The following is a 19,334-nucleotide window of genomic DNA, read 5'->3' on the forward strand; positions in this document are numbered from 1 at the left end:
TTTTTTTTTTTTTTTTTTTTTTGGCGGCTGGCCGGTACAAGGATCAAATCCTGGACCTTGGTGTTAGCAGCACCACGCTCTAACCTACTGAGCTAACCAGCCAGCACTTGTTACCTGCTTTTTGCGTTTAACATACTTTGAGCATTTTCTCCTGTCATACTGTGTTTTGCTGTACCCATGTTCTTGTTTGCATGGCATTCCATCATCCGATCACTTAATAAGTATGTAATCAGTCACCCAGTCACAGTGTCTGGCTTTCTCCCGGTTTTCCTGGGGTATACACAACACTGTGACTGAATTTTCATCCTAGAGGCTTTCCCAGACAACTGCCGCATCCTTCCCCTCACCTCTCCTTCCTGTGTGCAGTGCAGTTCAGCAGCCTCCACTACACGTTTAGTGTCCCGGGTTCTGCAAGGGGCCTGGATGAGTCTGAAGTGGTCCCTGTCCTGCAGTGCTCCCAGCTTCCCCCGACCGCTGGCCCTTCGGTGGTTTCTTGCCTCCTGCCTCCTGAGCTTTACCTGGGTGTGGCCAGGAGCCTCCCACCTCACTGTTAATCCCTGACCTCTAGGGCCACAGTCTCCAGCGGAAACTGATGCATCTATTCTGTAAGAAGGAAAGATAGCTAGATCACAGCCCAGAGGACAGCAAGGCACACTTCCTTTTTGTCTTTTCTCAGCCATCCTGATTCCAAAGCCTTTAATCTTCGTCCTCTATTCAGGATCTTCTCTGAATTGTCTGTCTCTTGGGGCAGAGACCGAACCTGATCTGTGTCCTTATTGCCTTTTAAAACTGCCTCAAAGCTGCAAACAGCTCCTGATCCCCATACTGAAGGGCCACTTTTTTATTTTATTTTATTTTATTTTATTTAAGGCTATATTTATTTAACATTCACTACTATTTTGGATCTGTGTCCTTATTGCCTTTTAAAACTGCCTCAAAGCTGCAAACAGCTCCTGATCCCCATACTGAAGGGCCGCTTTTTTATTTTATTTTATTTTATTTTATTTTATTTAAGGCTATATTTATTTAACATTCACTACTATTTTTTAATCACAAAGATAATGCATTCTAGTTAAAAATCAAAGTTTCCATTTCAGATTTCTGCCTCCTATTCTCACTCCAAGAGAGAGCTCCCTCCCATGGTGCAGGAAATATTGGCTAAGGGTTTATCAGTATGGGATTGTGTTTGTTTACTATTTTTTTCCAAAATGGCAATACACAAAGTGCTTCTTCATTCCACTGAAAAGGCCCTGTGGCATTTGAGTGGCTTCTGAACGTGCCAGGATGTGCTTATTGCCCACCTAGCTCTGTCTCTTCACCAGGTGTCCGGGAGTTCCCTGGGTGGTTTTCCATCTTCTGTTTCCTTACTTAACTCTCCCATGTGTTTTTCATTCACTCGTCAGTGTCTGCTGAAGTCAGGATTGCTCTGGGGGTGCCAGGCCCGTATCTGTTTTGCTCTGCACTTCCTGTTCACTCCCACCCCCAGGCTCAAGTCCTGAACCTGGCACAAGGTATGTGTTGAGTATTTCAGGCCCCCGCCTTTCAACAGCCCTGTGAGGTGGGGCCTATATTTAGCCCCATTCCCCAGATGGGGGAGCTAAGGCTCAGAGGGTTGAAGTCACCAGCCCAATGTCACTCTGCTAGTGAGTGGCAGAGCCCAGACTGGCCCCAGCCTGTCCTTCCACCTCCAAGCTGACATCCTCGCTGCTGTGCAGGGCTAGCTCTCCACCTGCCCGAGGTCCCACACAGGCAGCTTGGGAAATCCCATTTCTATGATTGTCATGATAGTCCTGAGAGCTCGGCAGGGCATTTGTCACTGTCCCCATGTTATGGATGGGGAAACCAAAGTGCCAGAGGGGAAGGTGTTCCAACTGCTAGACAGTATCTCTCCTTCTCTGCCGGCTAGAGGCGGGAATGGTCAGAGCAAGGCATGTCTGTGTGGTGGCAGCAGTTCTAGGGCCAGAGCCCTGCTGTCTGACCTGAGGGTGGGCTGCAGATTAGGAGGAAGGAGGATTTCAGGCTGGAAAGAGGCCGGGGGCCACCTGCTCCTCTGTATCTTGGTCCACTTTTTACAGTGTGGGCACATCTGTGACAGATTATCTGCTCCCTTCCAAACAGAGAAACTGAGGCCCTGGAGAGAAGCTGTTTCACACCCCTGCTAGGAGGCAGTGCCAGCTGTGGAAGGGTCAGCACAGGGAGGGCACTGCTGTGGGAGATTTCTTGGAAAGGACAGGAGAGCTATCAGGTGGGGGCTGGTGCAGCTGAATGGCCCACCTTGGAAGTGCTGTTGTCTGGGCTCCACTGCCAATCTGGGTGCAAAGGCTGCCTCTGCCACTTACAGGCAGTGTGAAGTTGGGCAAATGACTTCTCTCTCTGAGCCTCAGTTTCCTTATTTATAAAATGAGCACAAGGAATATTATTCAGCCTTTTAAAAAAAGGAAATTATGACATGCTACAGTGTGGATGAACCTAGAGGACATTACACTGAGAGAGATACACCAGTCACAAAAGAACAAATACCGTATGATCCCACATATATGAGGTCCCTAGAGAAGTCAAATTCATAGAAACAGAAAGTAGAAAGGTGGTTGCCAGGGTCTGCGGGGAGGAGGAAAAAGGGGAGTGAGTGTTTCATGGGGACAGAGTTTGTTTTACTAGATGAAGGGAGTTCTGGAGATGGTGGTGGCGATGGCTGCACAACAATGTGAATGTATTTAATGCCACTGAACTGGACAGTTAAGATGATAAATTTTATGTTATGTGTATTTTACCACAATATAGAAAAAACAGAAAAAAATGGGCATGAAAACAATGGGCACCTCCTGGCTTCTTGTGAGGATCTGGGCTTGGCCCTCAGTCTCTGCATTGGGAACTGCTCTAACTGTGGGTGTTTAGTCACCTCGAGTCACTGAGCTGCCTCCCCGGGCCCTGGGGTTGGGCAGGAAGAGGGAGAGGCCCAGGGCCCGGGGCTTGAGCTTCCTGCTCTGCCCTGCAGGCCCGCCCCCGCCCACATCCACCTGAAACTGCAGCCCTCCTCCTGGCTGAGGCCTGCCCTGTCCCTTTTCAGGTGCTCTCAGGGGAAACCTCTAAATTTATTGAGCACCTACTGTGTGTAGAAGACTCCTGTCCGCAAGGAGCATCTGGCCTGGCTCAGGTGATGAGGAGGTTGAAGACATGATAATACCAACCCAGACCGACTGCCTCTGTGCTAAGCGCTTTCAAAGCATTGGATTCCCTGGTCTCTTCCCAGCAGCCCTGTGCGCTGTTGTGCTGTTTATATGTGAAGCCAGTGAGAGCTTGCCCAAGAGCCCACACCGCAGTGCTGGCATCCCTCCTTCATCCTCAGCGAGAGCCACGTGAAGGGGGAGCCGCCCCACACTGGGGGTGCAGCAGGCTGCTCTGACCCCCTGGCTGTCTCCTACTGGGGGCCTGGTTGTGGGGTGGGTTGCCTCTTCCCCAGTACCCCTGGGGACTAAAGCCCTGGAGTTCGTACCTGCACCTTCTTTCCTCTTCTCCCCCACAACACCCTGCAACTTGTTCAGAGTCACACAGCAGAGGTGAGGAGGAAACACGGGTGCAGCTAGGGGGTGGCCCCTGGGACAGGCCACCCTCATAAGGGCAGGCCTAGGCACAAGCCGAGCCAGGCCTGCAATGGACTCCAGTCCTGGCCCTTCTTAGCTGTGTGACCGGCTCGGATTCAGCCTCTCTGAACCTCTGTGTACTCGCACCACATGCTCACACTGGATGCAAAGGACCCTGTGGTCGGGGTCATGCCGTGGTCAATTTTATTGCCCCCACAGGACCTAGCCAAGGGCTGAACAGTTTAGGGTGTGCTTTGAGATGGGGGGCCATGGGAAGAGGGTGGGCAGGAGTCAGACAGACCTGAAGGGAACAGACTGTTTCCTCCCCTGGGCAGGTGGTTTTACCTCTCCAAGCCTCAGTTTCCCTCACCTGCCCAGTGGAGCTGTGAGCACTCCGACTCAGAACCAGGAGTCAGGAAGGCAATTTGTGGAAGCCTGGGGATATCAGGGTCGAGGAGTTTCCTCCATGTGAGGAGGGGACCTCTCCACTGAACTGACATGCCCCCCTCCCCGCGGACAGCCACATCCTGCCTGGTCATAAGCTGCCCGCACTCCCAAATGGCTGGCTCCCTGCCCTGACAGTGTCCCTGGGACTCTTTGGTGCAGGCTGCTGCATGCCTTCAGGCCCTCTCATCTTGGTCCCTTCTCCTTTCCAGTCCCCAATCCTGGGGCCTCTGCCCTGGCTGAAGGCTCAGGGAGCTGGGAAGCCAGGGATGGTGTCTGGGTGTCTCAGTGGAGGCGGCTATGTGACTCAGCAGACCCTTCCCCGAGTGCCACTCTTGTCCAGGAGTGTGGGTGGCATGTGGAGCCAGCTGGTCATTAGAGGGCCTGGGCCTTCCTGTGTTTGCCCTGGCCCATGAGTCCTGGCCTCACCAGGAGGGCTGACCCCAGCAGCCCCCGGTGGGTGGTAGTGTCTGCTGGCCTCACCGTGACCTGAGCTTTGGGAAACCCAGGAGGAAGGGAAGCTGGACTCCTGGGCCGGGTTCCTCTTGGCACCACCTGTGTGTGGGACCTCCAGCAGGTGGAGAGCAAGCCCCACACAGATGTGAGGGCCTGCACTTAGTGGTGGAGGGACAGGCCTGCTGGGTTTGGTCTCAGCTTTGTACTCAATAGCAGAGTGATGTTGGGCAGGTGACTTCGCCTCCCTGAGCCTTAGTTCCCCCATCTGTGCAAAGGCTCACATCCAGGCCCTCAGCAACCGCTGCAACTGTCATCACCTCTATTAAGTGCCCCAATTCCGCCTCCCTCACACAAGAGCCCCCTCTACTTTCCTCCTGTCCTCCCACCCATCCCAGCGTATCCTAGAAAGATGGGACGGGAAAAACTTGGCATTTGCTGAGAGGTCCTGTTCATAAAGGGTTCGTCATTGTCATTACTAATATTGGTAATCAAGATAAAGTAGTCCAGTCCCATCACCTGGGCACACCTGTTCCTCTCTCAAAAGAAAAAGACCTATTTGACACAGATATTTAAAACTTGATTTGAAATCTAGATTCTGAGTTAGAAGATAGGATGTCAAGTAAAAGCACAATTTTATTTTTTAAAAAGGATGCATGGAAGGGACTGGAAGGTTACCACTCAATGCAAAGTTAACAGTGGGTAATGCTGGGTGGGATTTCTTTTTTCACCCTTATGCTTTTTTGTATTTTTTCAAATGTTCTCCAGTGAACATCTGGTACCTTTTTTCTCTCGTTACAGTCTTACAGACCATTGTAAGCACAGCCTGCCTTGGCAGGGAGCTCGTGAATGGCCAAGGGCAGGATCCTTCCCACGTTGATCTTGTTGCACACTTCCTGCATGGCACGGGCTGGATTTCCTGAATGTGGCTTCTGATCCAGTGTTGCCCATACTTTGCCAATCATTAGAGTTGCCAGAGTCTCATGTTAAAAATCAGATTCCCAGGCTCTATTCAAGACCAGCCAAACTGCACTGCAGGGGGACCACCTTCCGCTGCTGCTGTTTTTTGATCCTTTACACACACATGCAACCAGAGGTGACTTTTCGTAGGGCCTCAGTGTGATGGTGTCATCTGGTTTGGGGTGGAGAACAGCCTTGTTCTCTTGTCCTCCCTCCCCAGGAGCCTGTCATTAGATCTACTGTGTGTGACCTTCCAGTCTTCTGTGAGTACTCCCAGAATCCTGTGCACACATAGCTGCATGCACACATGTAGACTGTTTTGTTTTGTTTTTTTCTTTTGGAGGCTGTCTGGTACAGGGATCCGAACCCTACATGTAGAATTTTTAAACTTCACTCATTTACAAGAGTTCGTGTTACGCCTTCTTTGCGTTCTGCTTTCCTAATACTTCAAAGAAATCCCTTCGGGTTACTGCTGTAGCTTCACAGTGGCTGGTTCCAAGTGAACGGGGAGTTTTAAACAAGCCGCTCTTGTGTCAATCTGATCATTAAATGGTTGGAATCATTTAAGTGTGGGGCAGGGGTGAGAGGATGGTGGGGAGGGTGCGTTGGCTATCTGTCAGCATGAGCCCCAACCTCAGCATACTGTGTTCCTGTCTGTTAAGGGGGGAGATTGCCCGCCTGCCCTGGGGTGGTTTCCCAGCCAACAAATGACCATATGGTTTCTGCAGAGGGGCCAATTGGTGGCCACCCCGTGGAGTGGAATTTTGGACAGTGGTGGAATTTTCCTTGTCTTCTTCCCTTCGCCCCTGGGTCCCGGGAAAGCCAGGCCACCCTGTGGTAACCCCCTCCTATGGGTCCCTTTCAGGTTGAATCATGATTCCAGTGACAGAGCTCCGCTACTTTGCGGACACACAGCCAGCATACCGGATTCTGAAGCCGTGGTGGGACGTCTTCACCGACTACATCTCCATTGTCATGCTGATGATCGCTGTCTTTGGGGGGACACTGCAGGTCACCCAGGACAAGATGATCTGCCTGCCTTGTAAGTGGGTCACCAAGGACTCCTGCAACGACTCATTCCGGAGCTGGGCAGCCCCTGGCCCAGAGCCCACCTACCCCAACTCTACAATCTTGCCGACCCCTGACACAGGCCCCACAGGCATCAAGTATGACCTGGACCGGCACCAGTACAACTACGTGGATGCCGTGTGCTATGAGAACCGGCTGCACTGGTTTGCCAAGTACTTCCCCTACCTGGTGCTTCTGCACACGCTCATCTTCCTGGCTTGCAGCAACTTCTGGTTCAAGTTCCCACGCACCAGCTCGAAGCTGGAGCACTTTGTGTCTATCCTGCTCAAGTGCTTCGACTCGCCTTGGACTACAAGGGCCCTGTCGGAGACAGTGGTAGAGGAGAGTGACCCTAAGCCGGCCTTCAGCAAGATGAATGGCTCCATGGACAAGAAGTCATCGACAGTCAGCGAGGACGTGGAGGCCACCGTGCCCATGCTGCAGCGGACTAAGTCACGGATCGAGCAGGGCATCGTGGATCGCTCGGAGACAGGTGTGCTGGACAAGAAGGAGGGGGAGCAGGCCAAGGCTTTGTTTGAAAAGGTGAAGAAGTTTCGGACCCATGTGGAGGAGGGGGACATTGTGTATCGTCTCTACATGCGGCAGACCATCATCAAGGTGATCAAGTTCATCCTCATCATCTGCTACACCGTCTACTACGTGCACAACATAAAGTTCGACGTGGACTGCACCGTGGACATCGAGAGCCTGACAGGCTACCGCACCTACCGGTGTGCCCACCCTCTGGCCACGCTCTTCAAGATCCTGGCGTCCTTCTACATCAGCCTGGTCATCTTCTACGGCCTCATCTGCATGTACACGCTGTGGTGGATGCTGCGGCGCTCCCTCAAGAAGTACTCCTTTGAGTCGATCCGCGAGGAGAGCAGCTACAGCGACATCCCTGATGTCAAGAACGACTTTGCCTTCATGCTGCACCTCATTGACCAGTACGACCCGCTGTATTCCAAGCGCTTCGCCGTCTTCCTGTCGGAGGTGAGTGAGAACAAGCTTCGGCAGTTGAACCTCAACAACGAGTGGACGCTGGACAAGCTTCGGCAGCGGCTCACTAAAAACGCACAGGATAAGCTGGAGCTGCACCTGTTCATGCTCAGCGGCATCCCCGACACCGTGTTTGACCTGGTTGAGTTGGAGGTTCTGAAGCTGGAGCTGATCCCCGACGTGACCATCCCACCCAGCATTGCTCAGCTCACAGGCCTCAAGGAGCTGTGGCTGTACCACACGGCAGCCAAGATTGAGGCCCCCGCGCTGGCCTTCCTGCGTGAGAACCTGCGGGCGCTGCACATCAAGTTCACTGACATCAAGGAGATCCCGCTGTGGATCTACAGCCTAAAGACGCTGGAGGAGCTGCACCTGACGGGCAACCTGAGCGCAGAGAACAACCGCTACATTGTCATCGACGGGCTGCGGGAGCTTAAGCGCCTCAAGGTGCTGCGGCTCAAGAGCAACCTGAGCAAGCTGCCGCAGGTGGTCACGGACGTGGGCGTGCACCTGCAGAAGCTATCCATCAACAACGAGGGCACCAAACTCATTGTCCTCAACAGCCTCAAGAAGATGGTGAACCTGACCGAGCTGGAGCTGATCCGCTGTGACCTGGAGCGCATCCCCCACTCTATCTTCAGCCTTCACAACTTGCAGGAGATCGACCTCAAGGACAACAACCTCAAGACCATCGAGGAGATCATCAGCTTCCAGCACCTGCACCGCCTCACCTGCCTTAAGCTGTGGTACAACCACATCGCCTACATCCCCATCCAGATCGGCAACCTCACCAACCTCGAGCGCCTCTACCTGAACCGCAACAAGATTGAGAAGATCCCCACCCAGCTCTTCTACTGCCGCAAGCTGCGCTATCTGGACCTCAGCCACAACAACCTGACCTTCCTCCCCGCTGACATTGGCCTCCTGCAGAACCTCCAGAATCTAGCTGTCACGGCTAATCGGGTGAGTAGCCTGGCCACAGCCTAGCATATGGCCTGTGTTAGGATGATCAAGAAGCCCAGTGTCTTGGGCCAGTCAATGCTTCTGGGTTTGGAGTCCTCACCTGAGGTTCCTAGAACCACCCAGGAGGCAGCTTGTTCAAGATACAGACTCCCAGGCCTTATCCCAGACCTGCTGAATCAGAATTTCTGAGGTCAGGAGCCTGTCTGTGCCATGAAATGCTGCAGTCTTCTGCCAGGAGAGATAGTATGGCCAGGCAGGGCCCGTCCCAAGGTGACCTCAAGCCAGGTTCCTCTTAGGCAGGGGTGTACGTGGGTAGGAGGTCCAAGGCCTGTGGTTCTCTCTTGGGGACAGGTGGCAGGAGGCAGGACTTAGCCTGGAACTTGCAGTATCTTTAGCTTGTCCCCGACCAGATTTGGAGTCAAGGGGCCAGTCTGGGTCCATCAGGGACAGAAACTGTGTGGGTGGCCGGTGCTGGCTGAGGTGAAGCCAGGTGGCCTCTGCAGCTCCCATGTTGCTCGTGCTCTTCTCTTCTCTGCATTTGGGTGTGGAGAAGGGCAGAGTTGGGCTTAGATGAGACTGGCTTGTCACCACCTGCCTTTCTGGAGAGGAAATTGTGCAAACCATTGTGGGCTGGCAGTGTGAGAGGCCACGCCCTTGAGATGCCCTTAAGACACCTTTGAGATTGTTGATGGCCCCCTTGCCCAGTCCCTTGCCTGTCTGGGGAAGCCTCCCATCCAAGGGCACCTTGGCAGAGGCAGGCAGGGTGGGGTTGAGGGCAGGGTACTCCTGTGGCTTTGTGGTCTGGCCTCCGCAGTGGAATCAAAACTGCAACCACTGGGGGGAACCTCCCCCTGCCCACCCCTCCTAGAGACCTGCAGGTCTTCCTGGGCATTACTTTCAGGTGAAGATCCTTGCAGTGAGGTGGGTGTTGGTGGAAGCCTGAGGCCAGGACCCTGGGAGACAGGGCAGCAGCGCCGATTCAGCCACCACACCTCTATGCCTCTGTCACAGTCACAGCCCCAAGACAGCCCTTGTTGGTTTATTGAGCACTTTCTCTGCGTCGGCCCTGTGCTGGGCATGATACTTCCGCCTGGCACTGACATTGTTGAGTCCTCCTAACAGGAGCTCTCTCCAGCAGCCTCAGAGACAGGTGGCCCCTGAAACACCCCTGTCCTGTCCTCTCTGACCCCAGGACAGGACACACCCTCTCCAGCATCACTCAGACTGGAGGGTCCAGGCCCTTCAGACTTCTGAGGGCTTAGAAACCTTCCTCCTTTCTTTCCCAAGTCTCTTACTGCAGACTAGCTGTCTCCTCTGGGTATATGGGATTGTGACAAATCCTTGTTTCCCTCCCCCAAATTATGACTGGTGTACATGTATGAGAGTGTGCAAGGGTGAGGGTCAAATCTCAGATCTCAGGTTGTTTCTCGCAGGGGCAGATCTGCAGCAGGCCCCCCGGAATGGGAAAATTGGAGTTGTCTGGGGAGAAACCACATTCGGGTAGCACTGGACAAACCTAACCCCTTCTTTATGACATACCCATAGCACAGTGTTGAAGCCCAGTTGCCCCAGGAGTTGATTCAGACTTTGATCCCTCAACTCTGTGAGGCCTGCTCTGTCCCAGCTACTGTGCTGCGCTCTCCCACCCGGTGGGTGAGGGTGCGGGCCAACCTCTGGCCTCCGGCCTCCAACCTGGTTTTGCATCCTGCTCCCACCCCTAGCTCCTTGCACCAAGCTTGTCTGTTTGTGTCATGCCTGTTGGCTGAGGTCACCCCTTAGGAAAGGAGCTGGCAGCAGGCACACTGTCCCAGAGGAAGCACAGACCCTCTGGACACCGTGTTTAGCACACTGCTTAATCACGTCCTGTCTCCACCCCCTGGAACGCCAGAGGCCTTTATAGGGAAAAAAGTTCATCTGGGCCAGTCTCAGGCAGGCTCTCCTTTTATGCTGTAGGCTTGAGTCTCGCTCCTTCCTCACTTTCAGGCTGGATGGCACCTTGGACTGTGGTGGACAGGGAGAGGTGTGTGTGGCCTGGCTCAGGCCCTTGGGTGCTGTTTCCTAGGTTTACACTCATACTAATGAATACCTTAGAAAGGCAGGTGTTGGGCCGGCCCGGTGGCGCACTGCTACAGTGCGCCGCTTGGGAGTGTGGCGGTGCTCCCGCCGAGGGTTCGGATCCCACATACAGACCGGCCGCTTACTGGCTGAGCGAGCGGTGGGCGCAACACTGAGGGTTGCGATCCTGTTGCCGGTCACGAAAAAAGACAAAAAGGAAAAAAAAAAAAAAAAAAAGGCAGGTGTTTATTTATTCACTCACTTGTTCACTGATTTGCCAAATGTTTTTTGAGCACTCCTAGGGTCCAGCTATGGAGCGAGGTGCTGGGGACGCGGGACGAACAAGGCCCACAAGTAACCAGGCAGTTAGCGCACAATGCGACAAGACCTCTGCTGGGGCACGTAGAGGAGTGGCCTTCTGGAGGAAGGGGCATTTCACCTGCCCCTGAAGGACGAGGAGGAGGTAGCCAGGTGAAGAAGGAGGGGAGAGTCCAGTAAGGCTGGCCGGGAGGACTGAGAGCCAGTGGGGGAGGAGCCGTGGGAAGAGTTGCCAGAGAATGTGGACTTTGCCCTGAGGGCGGAAGCATGTGTGCTCCAGAGCCTGTCCTCCACTTCAGTTTCAATGGTCTCTTCATTGTTTTTTTTTCTTTTTTTGGCGGCTGGCTGGTCCAGGGATGGAACTGTGGACCTTGGTGTTATCTGCACCGCAGTCTAACCAGCTGAGCTACCTGGCCAGCCTCGTCTCTTCATTTGTGTAACGTCTGGCCCCCTTGCCAGCCCATAAGCTCTGAGACTAGGAGTTTGGCTCTTCGCTCAGTGCCTGAGGAGTAGCAAATGTTCACCAGTCTTGTTGATTGAGTGGATGAAGGAATGAGTTGATTTGCAGTGCAGAGAGGCTGCCCTTGCTGCAGTGAGGGATGGGTGTGAGAGGCAGGATGAGAGATCAGGAGCTGTCAGAAGACCTGTTAGGAGACCTTTATAGGCCATCAGGTGAGGGATGAGGCCTGAACTGGCTGTGGCTGTTAGGGATGGAGAGACATGGGTGTGAGAGGCAGGATGAGAGATCAGGAGCTGTCAGAAGACCTGTTAGGAGACCTTGATAGGCCATCAGGTGAGGGATGAGGCCTGAACTGGCTGTGGCTGTTAGGGATGGAGAGACATGGACAGATTTGGAGGAGACCTTGGAGGTAGAGTCCACAGGACATGTGACTTGGAGGTGTGGTCTGGGTGACTGAGGGTTCTCACTCAGCTCCAGGGTGGATGGAGGGTCATTGAGACAGGACACCGGAGGCAGCACATGCTCTCAGAGAGGCAAGAGTGTGTCCCATGTCAGGTGTCTGGGGCCCCTGGGATACCCAAGGGACCATGTTGAATTGGCCTAAAGCTTGAGAAGTCATCTTCTCTGAGCTTATGGGTAAAGAGGGTTCCTTGATACATCACCAGGGAGAGAAGAAAGGGAGAGGGCCAGGGGTCTGCCTGGAGCCCTCAGATGGATGGCAGAAGAGGAAGGCCGGGTGGAGCATGTGGGCTCACAGTGCATGGGGAGTCAGGTGAAAGGACAGCGGACTTACGTCTGGTGGGTTAGGAATGATGGTTGATGACTTTGGACAGCAGTCCAGGATGGACAGGAGCAGAAGCCAGATCATGGTGGACTGAGGAGAGAGAGCATCTTTCCACATGATTGGTCGGGAAGGTCAGAGAGCCATGAGCAATGGAGAATTGTCCTTTTCAAATACCAGTTAGACAATTTCACTGAAATGAGGCTATTTTGGTGCTGATGGGGGAGACTTGGAGGTCCCCGAGGAGGTGGGAGAGGGTGGGATTGGGGGGATGGGAAATAATTTCATGCCTTCAGTGTACGAGCGACACTTATGGAGGGAAGGACAGGTCCAAAGGACAGTTGTGGCTGTGGTAGGGACCTGAGCAACTGAAAGTACCTCTTTTCTGTGATGGGTCTGTAGAGAGCTCACTGGGGTCAGCGGGTATTCTGGGAAAGGGGGTTTTCAGGGAGGGAGGTCTGGAGCCAGACTGACTCTGGTGGACCCAGCCCTGCCACTCACTGGCCAGAGCCTTCCTGTTGCCCCTGACCACTGTCATCAGAGGAGGTCACTGGGGGTGGGAGTGGGGCCTCTGGGAAGGCTCTGGCCCCTGGTACCTGCGGAGCCCACTTCCTGTCTTCTGCGCTCTCACCTTCATGTCCCTGACCTTGAGCCCTGCTGACCTTGAAACCACCCTGCCCCTTTCCTGACCGTTGGGCACAGCGGTGGTGCTTTCAGATACACAGGTCCAGAGTTTCCTTGCAATCATCCATAGTGTCCCCCATGGCATGGCCTCTGCCTGGCCTTGGCCACACTTACTTCCCTGCTGGGAAGGCTAAGTTGCTCCCCAGGAACCGGGGTTCTCCTCCAGAAATGGTCAGAGAGAGCAAGAGCCTGCAAGGCTGAGGTCCATGTCTGCAAAAAGGTCCTCAGCCACAGATGTCCGAGCTGAGAGGCATTTCTAGTCCAACACTTGCATTTTACAGATGGGGAAACTGAGGCCCAGGGAGGGAAAGGAACTTCCCAGGGCTGTACTGTAACTAAGTGCCATGTGCGGCAGAATGGGAACACAGTGCAGGCTCTGAGTGGGAGGAAACAAGGCTCATATCCTCGCGAACCTTGCTGGCTGTGCACCTGGTAATCTTAAGTTGCATTTCACCTCTCCAGGCCTCAGTATCCTCAGCAGCAGAACGAGGACAGTGATGGAGCAGCCTCAGAGTGGTTACTGTACGGTCTCCCCATCATCTTCACTTGGGATCGGGGGCCCCCCCCCAAGTCCCTGGCTCCCACCCCCTGCCCATCGTATCTGAAGGAAGTAGTTTTAGGACAGACAGGCTCAGTAAGAACTCATGTCTATAGCGGATCACACACTGAAGGGCAGGGAAGAAGCCAGCACGCATGGGGCTCTCCCTGTGTGCCGTGAGATGTGGCATGGCCCCATGCTGGCCCCACTCCTTGCTCCTTGCCCCACCAGCAGTGTGGACGGTTGGCAGGGCATGGGTCGTTGAACCAGGTTTAGATCCTGGCTCCACCACTTACCAGTTGAACCTCTGGGCTTCTTCAGGGCCTCATTTCCCCATCTGTAAAATGGGAAGAGTATTTACAGAGTACTTACAGGTAGTTTTGTGGGTTCAGTGAGTTATTAGTATCAGTGCTCAGGGCCAGCCTGCCCTGTCGTGAGCTGCATATGGGTGGTGCCTATTCCTCACATTTGGCAAAATCACAAGATGGGGCTCCAAATGGCCAGTACTGGGCTCCCTGTGCTCATGCTCACCCTGTGACTTGACAGAGGAGGAATTTGAGGCCCAGCAAGGAGAAGTGACACAGCTGGGATTCTCACCCCTATTCGTGAACTCTCCCCAGTTCTCAGGAAGAGTTAAGGGGGTGTAATTTTTTCAGCATGCTCTTCTGCTCTCATAAATTGTTCTTAAGCCGGGCAAACTGACAGCCTGGCTCCTGGGGAGCCCTGGGATGTTGAGGTGGGTGGAGGTGGTAGTAGCTGGCCACTGATAATATGCTTCTCAAGGTGCCGGGAGCTGGGAGATAGCAGGGAACAAGGCAGATCCAGTCCTGTCCTCTTAGAGCCCACAGACCAGGGGGTACCAGACAGAAGGATCAATGCTGTGAGTGGGGGATATGGGTGCCATGTGCCCCGGAAGGTCAGGGAAGGCTTCCTGGAGGAAGTGACAGCAGAGCCAAGACCTAATGTACAGACTTTGGCCCAGATTGTACCTGGGGTTCAGCATGAGGGGATCAGAGAAGGTGCCGGCAGTTACGGCAGGGAGGGTGGAGATCCCAAGAGCCCCCCCAGTTCCAGCTGCACCCGCCTCACTTGCCCTCTGTTCCTTCCCCTCCAGATAGAGGCGCTCCCCCCAGAGCTCTTCCAGTGCCGAAAGCTGCGGGCCCTGCACCTGGGCAACAACGTGCTGCAGTCGCTGCCTTCGCGGGTGGGCGAGCTGACCAACCTGACGCAGATCGAGCTGCGGGGCAACCGGCTAGAGTGCCTGCCCGTGGAGCTGGGCGAGTGCCCGCTACTCAAGCGCAGTGGCCTGGTGGTGGAGGAGGACCTGTTCAACACGCTGCCCCCCGAGGTGAAGGAGCGGCTCTGGAGGGCTGACAAGGAGCAGGCCTGACTACGGGGCGGCCCAGAGCAGCCAGCAGCGGTGCCACCGACAAGTCCTCGGACCAGGAGGGCCAGGCTCTGCTCCTCCCGGGACTCCTGGATGACCAGTCCAGCCTCTCGGCCGGGCAGGAGCCTGGGGCCGGATGTGAGCCAGGCCGGGACGAGAGGACAGCATCTGAGGGGCTGGCCCCTTTTCTCCCTCTGAGACTCATGCCCCCCAGGGCAGGTGCACATAGGGGAGACCGAGACCTAGTCCGTCTGAGTGTAGTATTTGGACAGTCGGGGTCTCTCCTCTGGAGGCCATCTCTGCTCCAGAGGCTGAGGCAATGCCAGAGGTCCAGGGATACCTATTTAGCTCTTGGTATTTATTTTCCTCCACCTCCCGTCTCCTCCTTCCAGATAACTTATACATTCCCCAGGAAGTTCAGCTCAGATGGGAGGTGTTTAAGGAGAGGTGGGCTGTGTTCCCCTTTCCATTCTTCAGCGATGCCACCGGCATTTAGTGCCCACCCAGATTTGATCAGAGTGGCCCAGGGTAAACCAGCTATAGGACAGTCACCCTAGGGGTGCTGCGCTGGGCTTTGGGGGCCTGTGGGAGAGCAGGCCTCTAGGTAGAAAGGCCAAGCCTGGGGCTTGCCTTGTCAGTTCTTGTGGCAGTTTTAGGTTTTTTTTTTAAAGCCAAAAGTTTAGGTGTTTTTTAAGCTTTGAAAATGGATGGTTTGAGTATTAAAAAGAAAAAAACTAAAAAAAGAGACACTACAGGCCAGTGAGTTGGAGTCTCAGGGTGGGTGGTGGTTTCCCTTGAGCGAAGCAGCGAGACTTTGAATTGCATTTCCTGTCTCTGGGTGCAGGGTGCAGGATGTCTTCCCGCATCTGGTGTGACCTTGGTCCAGCAGTTCTGTTTGTTCCTCTCCTCTCCTGGGGCAGGGATTTTTTTTGTTTGTTTCTTGGGTTTTTTTTCGTGTCTTGTTTTCTTCTTCATGTGTCTTGGCAGACGCTCGTTTCTGTGGCTGTCGGCCAAAGGGAATGTTCTGGAGCTGCCAAGAAGGGAGGAGACTTGGGTTGGCTAATCCCCGGGTGAATGGTGCTCCATCCTTTCCTTCCCTTCTTGTACCTGCCCTGTGCCCCACGCACAGCGTTAAGGAGCCAAGAGAAGCTACTTTGCCCGGACTCTGTTTGCCCACCTCGTGTGTCATGCGTTTGCCCAGCACTACTGCTAGTCTCCGCTGCTTACATCAGCCTTGTCACCACCTGGTCCTTCATGACGAGCAGACACTTAGAGGTGGGGTTGGCCCTGAGGGGATCACCGCTGGGAGGGCAGTCTCCCAGTTTTTGGTTCCAAGCCAGTTTCCATCCCAGGTACCTGGCATACCCAATAGCCCAGTCAGCGCCTGCTGGTGGAAAGCCACCTGCTTTAGATCCATCACTTGGATCCCCACCTTAAGAGGGTCCCTGCCTTAGATCAATCATGTGGACACTAAGGCACGTTTTAGCGTCTCTTGTCTTGATGATCATGTCCATCTGTCTGTCCATTTGTGTTTCCTGCATTGTGTCATTGGATGTAATCATCAGAAATAATGTACACTAGCCTCTGACAACCATGAAGCAGTCCGTTACATGTGGGTCTGAACTTATAGACTCCGTTAAACGATCAAATAAATCTCTAACAGAAAGTAGCCTTTGGAGGTCTTTGTGTCCTGGGGAACGCTTCCTTTACCTCTCTGAAGCCTGCTGGGCCCTGTTGAGTAGTTTGGTGAGTGACCGTTCCTGGGTACCTCCAGAATTGTTAACTCTGCTCCTCTCTCTGAGCTCGTCGGAGGCAGCTCCTGGAGGTGGTGAGCTGCTGGACGGAGCACCTGTGATGTGCCAGGAGGGGCCCTGGCCACGGATCCCACAGCCAGCACATTCTGTGCCTTCCCAGTTGCCTGTGGTTTGGGCCCTCATGAGCTTTGATGGTGGGGGCTGGGAGAGGAGGGTGCTGGAATGGGAGCCAGAAGCCCTGGGTTGTTGTCCCAGCTCTGTTTCCTATTCACGAAGCTGGGCAGATCTCTTCCCTCCTGTGGCCTTATTCCCATCTATGTGGTCATTTCCACCTGTCCTCTCAGAGGTCCTTACAATTCCAACAGCGAGTCCCCTGGGTTCTGAGCAGGTGGGGCAGAGAGTCACCATGGGAAGGCCTGACTCAGCTCCCTGCCCCTCTGGGGCCTGCTGAAGGTACTGGTGTGGACACAGCTGCCTTCAGTCCTGCCATATATTTGAGGTGAGGCTTTTCTTTCCTCCCTTGTAAAATCAGGATGGTAGTGGCAAACTTGCAGGATTGCCCCAAGGAACTACGATGATTTTGTGGGTAGGTGGGGTTTTTAGTGGAGGGCCTGGCTGCTAATAAATGTCTTCTGTCTTCCTCCTGGGCCAAGCAGTCTTGTGCGGGGCCTATGTGGGGGCCCTGCAGCAGGAGTCTGGGTAAGGAAGAAAGGCCATTGTATCTAACTTTGGCCTTAGTGATGAGGCCACAGTTGCGGATTGGACACCCCCTCTTGAACAAGCCAGAATCTATCCTTCCTTCCTGCATGGGGACTCTGACCCCTCCACGTGACCTCAGGCCTGAGCCAAGACTCCCTCCCCTCCCTCTCTGTCTCCATCGTGGGCTTTCTGACAGGGAGACTGAGCATCTGGGCTGTGACCCCCTCTAAGACCCTCTTGTGTCTCCACAGTGGATGTCCCCTCCTGTTTGGTCTGGTACCCTCCCCACCAACCTCCACACCCCACCCCACTCCCACCCCTACCCCGGACTTAGGGCCACCCAACGCCTGGAGCAGGAGAGTTCAATCTGGAGCTGGTTAGCTTTTAGAAAAAACAATGGAAACACCGCCCACCCACTTCCCAAAGCTGAGCAGAACGAAGGAACAGTGGGAAATCCAGCTCTCCCATCCTCCCACCCCCAGGACTCTCCACTCTGCCTAAGATCACAGTGGTGGTCTTTTCTCTGATCATAACACCAATCTGGAAAACTTAGGGAAGCTCAAAAAATAAAAATAAACAATATTCCACACAGAACAGCCCTGGCTAACATTTAGCGAACAACTACCAGTTAGTAGCCACTTACTAAGGGCCAGGCCCTGTGCCACGCTCATTATCAGCAGTGAAGCATTCATCTTATTTACTGCTCACCAGGGCTCCTTCTGTTATCCCAAATTACAGATGGGGAAAGTAAGGCCCGAAGGTCTGGAGCCTCCACTACAAGCCTGTGGTGGGGTGTCCCAGGGGAGTTGCTGGCTCAGCATAAGGGGACCTCCCTGCGTTCCTGGCACACAGTAGGTGTATTTGTTGGCGTAGGACAGCTGGGCATACGTCCTGGTTCTGTCTTCACCTGCCCCCCTCGCCCAGACTAACCCCTCTGAACTTCTTCTCCCACCAGCCCCAGTCTGGGCTCCTCTACCCCCAGGCCCTCTAGAAGCCTGGACAAAGCAGGAACTCCCAGTGCGGTGGCCTAGAAAACGTCTTGACTTGAGGCCAAGGCTCTTGAGGCTGAGCAGTGTCCCTGTGCTCACTACCGAGACACTCTGTCCTTTCACCATTCAAAAAGCATCATTTCGGGGAAGGCCAGAGTGGCCCTGTCAGCTGCAGCAGGACAGGCTTAGAAGGGCAGTGTGCAGATGCTGTTCTGACCGCTGGACTCCGCTGGGCCAGCCTGACTTGAGAGGTCTCAGGCCTGGGGGAGGGGAAAAGGAATCAGCTCTCTATCTCTCTCCCTCATTCTGATGACCCAGCCCCTTCCTCTTTCAAAGATATCCCTTAATCTGGTTTGCTCAGCACCGCACTCTACCAAGTGAGCCATGGGCTGGCCTGCCCCTTCCTCTTTCAAAGATATCCCTTAATCTGGTTTGCAGGTCAATCAGTTTCCTCTCTTCTGTAGTCCTCCCAGGACCCAGAGGGTTTCAGGAGATAGAGCTGGGAGGGTCCCAGACAATCCTCCCAGGACCTCTTCACCTTTGGGATGCACAGCCTCTCAGGGCCAGTGCTGAAATGCACGTCCCCCAGCCCCACCCTGCATCCTACCCAATCCAGATATTGATGCCTGTGCTTTGGGGGACTTTATCTTCACTTGAGGCCCAAAGAGGGGCAGACATTCATCAGACTCACAGCTAGTGGTGGCACCTGGAGAGGGACTCAGGTGTCCTCCTGCCAGGCCAGCTTCTTTGCCTCACACTCACAGAGCTCAGCTTCCGGGTACCTGGTAAGCAGCAGCTAGGAGTAGTTTCTAGAAAGAAACCCAGGGCCGGCCCGTGGCTCACTCGGGTGAGTGTGGTGCTGATAACACCAAGGCCACGGGTTTGGATCCCATATAGGGATGGCCGGTTACCTCACTGGGTGAGCGTGGTGCTGACAACACCAAGTCAAGGGTTAAGATCCCCTTACCAGTCATCTTTAAAAAAAAAAAAAAAGAAAGAAACCAAGAGAGAGCTTTAAAAGCCATGAAGGTGGGCCTGCCCATGGCTCACTCGGGAGAGTGTGGTGCTGATAACACCAAGGCCATGGTTTAAGATCCCCTTACTGGTCATCTTAAAAAAAAAAAAAGAAAAAGAAAAAAAAAAACATGAAGGAGATGGGAAAGGTCAAATCCTGGATTAGCTGGGGGGGGTGGAGCAGGGC

At 54.1% G+C, this 19,334-nt stretch overlaps 1 protein-coding gene across 1 annotated transcript in view; it reads left to right on the forward strand.

Moving 5' to 3' along the window:
* Positions 1–16,360, forward strand: part of LRRC8A (leucine rich repeat containing 8 family, member A) — a 27,603-nt gene extending 11,243 nt beyond the window's left edge. The window contains exons 3-4 of the mRNA XM_008579433.1: positions 6,304–8,468; positions 14,419–16,360. Of these exons, the coding sequence (XP_008577655.1) occupies positions 6,312–8,468; positions 14,419–14,694 (2,433 nt within the window). The 5' untranslated portion in view covers positions 6,304–6,311 and the 3' untranslated portion in view covers positions 14,695–16,360. The remainder of the gene's footprint in view (positions 1–6,303; positions 8,469–14,418) is intronic.
* The last annotated feature ends 2,974 nt before the right edge of the window (positions 16,361–19,334 follow it).

The sequence above is a fragment of the Galeopterus variegatus genome, unplaced genomic scaffold (genome assembly GCF_000696425.1).
Source record: "Galeopterus variegatus unplaced genomic scaffold, G_variegatus-3.0.2 Scaffold80, whole genome shotgun sequence".
Classification (NCBI taxonomy): Eukaryota; Metazoa; Chordata; class Mammalia; order Dermoptera; family Cynocephalidae; genus Galeopterus; species Galeopterus variegatus.